Source organism: Elephas maximus, chromosome 8, assembly GCF_024166365.1.
Source record: "Elephas maximus indicus isolate mEleMax1 chromosome 8, mEleMax1 primary haplotype, whole genome shotgun sequence".
NCBI classification, from domain to species: domain Eukaryota; kingdom Metazoa; phylum Chordata; class Mammalia; order Proboscidea; family Elephantidae; genus Elephas; species Elephas maximus.
The window spans coordinates 121,672,386-121,679,489 of NC_064826.1; the positions used below are offsets into that span (position 1 = coordinate 121,672,386).

A 7,104-nucleotide genomic window follows, 5' to 3' on the forward strand; every position below is an offset into this window, starting at 1 on the left:
AGGTCCAGCGGGTCTAACAGCAGCCGAGCGGCGACTTCCGCTCTCGGAGCCCACCCACACACGGGATAGGCCCCCGATTTCTCCGCCCCGGCCGAGCCCTGCCCCCGCTGAGCACGTCCCGCGCCTTTCGTTCGACCCAAGATGGCCGCGCCTGTGTGCGGCGGAGGGTTCCGGCTGCGGGTGAGTGGGCGACGCGGCAGGGGCCGCGGCGGGGGCCGAGGGGTCGGTGGGCTCTGGGTTTCGTCTTACACCCCTCTCCCGCAGGTCCTGGCAGGGAGCCGACAGCTGCTGTGCGCCTGGCGCGCTCTGCACACTTCCTCGGCCTGCGCCAAGGTGAGCGCGCGGAGACGGCGGGAGGCGGGCGCGCGCTTGCCGGGGCCCGTGCGCGTGCGGGGTTCACGGCTCCTTTTTGCTTTTAGAACCGGGCAGCCCGAGTCCGCGTGGGCAAGGGGGACAAGCCAGTGACCTACGGGGAGGCGCACGCCCCGCACTACATCGCCCACCGCAAGGGCTGGCTGTCGCTGCACACAGGTGAGGGGACAGTGATGGAGAGGGGGGCGGGCGGGAGAGGACGGCGACCACAGGGCTCAGAAAAAGGAGTTCTCAAAAAAAAAAAATTTTTTTTTTATGTTAAAGGACAGTTTTAGAAAAATGACTGTCATATAAAAATAAGACGAACAGGTGACAAAGATTTTATTTAATTCAGTAATTAACGAAGGAGTCAGAAATCTCTTAAAACCGGTTCAAAGGAGCAATGAGAAAGCTGAGATTTGTGTAGACCCAGTATACCCGGTGCAGTAGAAACGATTCTGACTCATAGCGACCCTATAGGACAAGGTACAACTGCTCCATAGGGTTTCCAAGGAGTGGCTGGTGGATTCGAACTGCCGACCTTTTGGTTAGCAGCAGAACCATTGTGTCACCCGGGCTCCAGATCCGGTATACCTGAATGAATTTGAAAATGGATGCAAAACTGGCTTTTTCTATAGGGTGGGGAATCAAATCATTTTGCGTTGTTATCGGTTGTCTGAGGAGCCCCGGTGGCACAGTGGTTAAGAGCTGGTTGCTAACTCAAAGGTCAGAGGTTCTAACCCACCAGCGGCTCTGTGAGAGAAAGATGTGGCAGTCTGCTGCATAAAGATCATACCCCTGGCAACCCTGTGGGGCAGTTCTGTTCTGTCCTATAGGGTCACTATGAGTCAGAATCCACAGCAATGTGTTTACCAGTTATTTACAGATAAAAGAGATGTAATTAACAGCTCAGTGGCAGTGAAAGGAGGTAAGCCCCAGTAGAATCAGATCACCGGGAAGAGTGCGTTCTAAATAACACAGTTTTCCATCCTCTGTCGTTCGCTACCGTAGCCTCGATTTCGACTCATAGTGAACCCATGTGACGGTAGAACTGCCCCATAGGGTGTTCTAGCTGTGAGTCGGAATTGTTTTGTTTTTAATAATCTTTACAGCAGCAGATCACCAGGTCTTTTCTACTGTGAAGTTGCTGGGTGGGTTCACACTGCCAGCCTTGTGAGTTAGCAGTCGACTGCTAAACTGTTCTCTACAAAGTGTGTATTTTGTTCAGTAAGAGAGTTCTCAGCTTGGATGTTTGAGATGCACCTGGAGAATTTACTTAAAATACAGATTCCTGTGCCTATTCCCTTTCAAGTTCTGGTTCTAAGTGGGCATAGAAAGGAGTCCAGGGGCCCAGGACCACATTATGAGAATCCACTGATGAGGCAGCAACTCTGGCTCCTGAGAGAGCGTGTGTCCCTAACCTCAGAAAAGTAAAGTAGACAAGAACACGTGGAAAGGGGGCTAGATGTGGAGGGATCACCTGAGTTTTGTGCCCTGGCTTCAGGCCTCAGTCTTCCATTTTGTAAAACAAGGGTAATGATTGTCCTTTTTTCACAGGATTGGTCTGGGAATTTAATGAAATAATGTACCTTGAGCTTTGAAATGTTGTTCTTCTGCATCCACGCGCAGAGGAAAAGCGAAACAGCTGTGTAGGGTGGGTGAGGGCATGCCAGGTTTGAGTGCCCAGTGCTTTCAGGTGTTACCTCTGGAGTTTTGGCAAGTTCCGAGGCAGCAGGGCTGATTCTTGATGGTAACCTCACTTCAGGTAACCTGGATGGGGAGGACCACGCTGCGGCACGAACAGTGGAAGACGTCTTCCTTCGCAAGTTCATGTGGGGAACCTTCCCAGGCTGCCTGGCTGACCAGGTGATCCTAAAGCGTCGGGCTAACCAGCTGGAGATCTGTGCCCTGGTGCTGAGGCAGCTGCCTGCCCACAAGTTCTACTTCCTCGTGGGCTATAGTGAAACTCTGCTGTCCCACTTTTACAAGTGTCCTGTGCGTCTGCACCTCCAAACTGTGCCCTCCAAGGTGGTATATAAGTACCTCTAGGACAATCCCCTGTTTTGCTTCAAGCCCTGGCCTACAAGGGACAGAAATGGGTGGGAAAGGAATGAAGTAGAACATGGGGAGATACAACCCATCAGAGGGCCAAGGCGTCATTTCCAGAGCTGCTGCTGAATAAATCCCTCTGTGTTGTCTTGCCTCTCGGTCTGTCTACTGCTTAGGTGAGTGAACTAAAGCAGGGCTTTTCTGGAGGCTCCAGGGCTCCCAGGAAAGCTGTCAGTTGTCTGAAGCTTAGGTAGTTACTGTGCTTTGTTGAGTTCTATGTTGGGCACTTAAAGTTCTTCATATTCCCTCTAGATAGAAAGACCCGTTTCCATGACTATAACCAGCATTAATTTTTTTTTTAAATGAAGACTATAGGGACATGAATCAAGTAGACCATGATGCTTTCCTATAACTTTACTCCAAAGAGAACTACTGTTAACAGTTTATTGCGTTTTATTTCCACATGTACCTTTTTTAAGGATTACTTTTAACGCAGTTATCCATTCATTAAACAAACTTTTAATGAGCACGTGCTGTATGCCAAGCACTCTGAAGTGCCTGTTGTTGTTAGGTGCCGTTGAGTTGGTTCCAACCCATAGCAATCCTGTGCACAACAGAAGGAAACACTGCCCGGTCCTGCGCCATCCTTACAATCGTTGTTATGCTTGAGCTCATTGTTGGAGCCACTGTGTCAGCCCACATTGTTGAGGGTCTTCCTCTTTTCTGCTGACCCTGTACTCTGCCAAGCATGATGTCCTTCTCCAGGGACTGATCCCTCCTGACAACATGTCCAACGTATATAAGACACTGTCTCGCCATCCTTGCCTCTAAGGAGCATTCTGGCCGCACTCCTTCCAAGATAGATTTGTTTGTTCTTTTGGCAGTCCATGGTATATTCAATATTCTTCGCCAACACCACAATTCAAAGGCGTCAACTCTTCTTCGGTCTCCTTTATTCATTGTCCAGCTTTCACATGCATATGATGTGATTGAAAATAACCATGGCTTGGGTGAGGCACACCTTAGTCTTCAGGGTGGCATCTTTGCTCTTCAACAATTTGAAGAGGTCCTTTGCAGCAGATTTGCCCAATGCAATGCGTCTTTTGATTTCTTGGCTGCTGCTTCCATGGCTGTTGATTGTGGATCCAAGTAAAATGAAATCCTTGATTAATGAGCAAAACATTCCAAGATCCTTGCCTTAGCGACAGTTCCATTCTAGTGGAGGGGGACAGGGAGGGTTAGGCTACATTAAAGACTCTAAGGAGGCGAAGGGAGTAGACATGCAGGTAAATGGGGGAAGAGCATTTCAGAAAGTTGCATGGTGTTGGTCAGGGAAGGGGTCCTGTGGAGCAGGAATTGCTGACCCCCAGCTTTACCCTGACCCCAGCCTTCACCTTAACCATGACCATCACACTTATCCTCAACCTGACCGTGACTCTCCACCTAACACCCTTATTCTAATCCTGACCCTGAACTTGACAACAGCCATGATTCACACTAACCTTGACTCTCAAGCACACCCTGACACTGAACCTGCTCCTCAGCCTTATACTCTCTCTGACACTAATCCTCTCCCTCACCCTGAGCCTTATCCTGACTGATACACAGCCTGACCTTCACCCTCAACCTCAAGGTGTCTTTGACCATCACCCTCACTTTTACCCAGACCATTCCTTGACCATGTCCCCTGAGCTTGACCCTGAATCTGACCCAACATTAACTTATTTTCACCATGACCTTAGATCCCTATCATGACTTTGGCCTTGAAACTCAGTCATTTAAATCTGATTCTCACACATCCTGACCTGACCCCTGACGTTGGCCCTGAAACTCAACCCTCGCCTATACCATTTCTCTGATTTTCAACCTGATATACTAACCCTCACCTAGACCCTGTCTTGCACTGATCTGACTCTACATTTGACCCTGTTGCTAACACTCAGCAGCCCTGAACCTGATTATTATTCAGGTCCTCTGATTCACCCTCATTTTCATCATGAACCTCACCATGACTATGAACTTACACTGACCCTGACCTTGATTATGAAATAAACTTATCCTCACCCTGACCCTGACTCACCATGGTAGTGATAGCCTAACTCTGAACCTGACCCTAACCAGATCCTCAGTCTGTGTCTCACACCTAGAATATGATTGACCTTGACCCTGTATCTGACATGTAGCCCAACCCTGAACTGCCGCGTCACTCACTCTGACTCTGACCCTCACAATAATCCTGGATGTTACCATGACTTTCACCCTGACTTTGATAGTGATCATCACACAGACTCTTCCTTGACATGCAACCTTACCTTAAACCTGACACTCAACTGACCCTGAACTTTATAGTTGAGCCTGACCCTGACCATGACTCTGACTGCCCTTCACCCTTTTCCTGAGCCTTACCCTGTGTATGAACCTCACCCTAATCCTTACACTGCCTGTGACCTAGTACTTGACTCTAACCTCGACTCTGAACCACAGTTTCATCCTGACTTGAATTCTGACCTCTGCTCTTACACTGACCCTCAATCTGATGCTGGACCTCACTTAATCTGAATTTGACGCATACCTTCGTACCATAGGAAACCCTGGTGGTGTAGTGGTTAAGTGCTACAGCTGCTAACCAAAAGGTAGGCAGTTCAAATCCACTAGGCACTGCTTGGAAACTATGGGGTAGTTCTACTCTGTCCTACAGGGTTGCTGTGAATTGGAATCGATTCTACGGCAACGGGATTAGTTTTGTTTTCTTACCATAACACCCTGTCCTGAATCTGTTCTGAACCTTGTCCTTACTCTGATTCTGACCTTGACTGTGAACATTCCCTCACCCTGACACTGATGCTGAACTTGATCACGTCCCTTGCCCTCACCTTGATTCTGAGCCTCTCACCCTTTTTCTAACCCCAGTCCACACACTAGTCATGAAACTTCTCTTGACCTTGACCTTGATCCTAAATCTAACACACATCCTCAACTTGACACTGGCCCTTACCCTGTCCCTGACCATGGCCCTGCTCTTATCCTCACCTTGACTCAGACCCTTACCCTGAGTGTGACTTTCACCCTGACTCTGACCTTGTTGCTAACCTTGAACTCAACTTTAACTTGAGTCTACTCTGACCCTTGCTTTTGTTCTTATCCACATCCTAACCTTGACCATGAGACTCACCCAGATCTTTGCATTTTGACCCTCACTTTGACCTTAACATTACCCTTACCCTCGTCCTGACCTGAACCCTCACCCATATCTTGACACTGTCCTTGAACCTTAAACTCAAGCTTTACTCATACACTATCCCTTTCTTTACCAGCACCCTGATCCTGACCCTCATCCAGACTATGACCCACAAACTGACCACGACTCTCATCTAGACCCTGACCTGAATCTGACCTAAGCCTGAACTTGACCCTCATCCTAACCAAGACCCTAATTATCATCTTTCTCATGTCACCCTCGACTTTGGTCTATACCTGTCGCCCTAGCCTGACACTGATCTTTACCTCCATCGTGACTCTGACTCTCATTGTGAACCTACCCTTACCCTGAGCCTGATGCTGAAACTCACCCTGAGCTGACCCTCATTCTTTTCTTGACTGTGACCATGACTCTCAGCTTCACCCTGTTATGACCCTCACTCTGACCTTCATGCAGAACTTACCCTGACCCTAACCTGAACTTTCACCCTTACTCTGACCATGACCCTAGCTCTGAGCCTCATGCACAGAATCTGACTCTGACCTTAACTGGAACCATGACCTTTTCACTGATGCTGATGCTTTACCTGACCTCAAACCTGATTCTGACCTTGATCCTTACATTGACTCTTACCCTAACACTGAACCTCGTCCTGACCCTGAACCGCACTCATGCTCACCCTGATGCTGACATTCCTCACAACCCTGGAGCTCACCATGATTTTTACCCTGATCTGACATTAACCCTCACATTGATCCAGACATGTAGCCTCATCCTAAACCTCACCCGTATAACTTTGAACCTCAAATTGACCCTGACACTAACTCAGCCTGATCTTGAATCTTACCTTCACGGTTACCCATAACATTACTCTGATGCTAACCCTTACACTCATGCTGATCTGATCTTGCACTTGACATTGACAGGGAACCTAATCCCTGATTTTGATTTGTGTCCTGACACAGACCGTGACCCTTAAAATGAACCTTACTGTCACTCTGAAATGACCATTACCTTGACCCCGACCCTGAACTTATCCTCATCTTGATTGATGCTGAAACTCTCATTGAATCAGACTGTCTTAGGCTAGGTTCTGTAGAGAAGCAAAACCAGTACACTGTATAAATATACGGGCATACCTCATTTCATTGGGCTTCACTTAATTGCACTTTGCAGATACTGCGTTTTTTACAAATTGAAGTTTTGTGGCAACCCTGCATAGAACAAGTATCCATGCCATTTTCCAACAGCATGTGCTCAGTCCATGTGTCTGTCACATTTTGGTAATTCTCACGATATTTCAGACTTTTTCATTGTTAATGTATTTGTTATAGTGATCTGTGATCAGTGATCTTTTATTTTACTATTGTAATTGTTTTGGGGCGCCACAAATCACGCCCATATAATACAGTGCACTTAATCAGTAAATATTGTGTGTGTTCAGACTGGTCCACTGAATGGCCATTCCCCCGTATCTCTCCCTCAGTCCTCCCTATTCCCCGAGA

At 48.0% G+C, this 7,104-nt stretch overlaps 1 protein-coding gene across 1 annotated transcript; it reads left to right on the forward strand.

Moving 5' to 3' along the window:
* MRPS24 (mitochondrial ribosomal protein S24) lies at positions 1-6,673 on the forward strand. The gene is made up of 4 exons (XM_049893587.1): positions 1-180; positions 265-333; positions 420-531; positions 2,117-6,673. Exons 1-4 carry the CDS (start codon positions 142-144, stop codon positions 2,398-2,400), a joined length of 504 nt encoding a protein of 167 aa, XP_049749544.1. The 5' UTR covers positions 1-141; the 3' UTR covers positions 2,401-6,673.
* Positions 6,674-7,104: the final 431 nt, after the last annotated feature.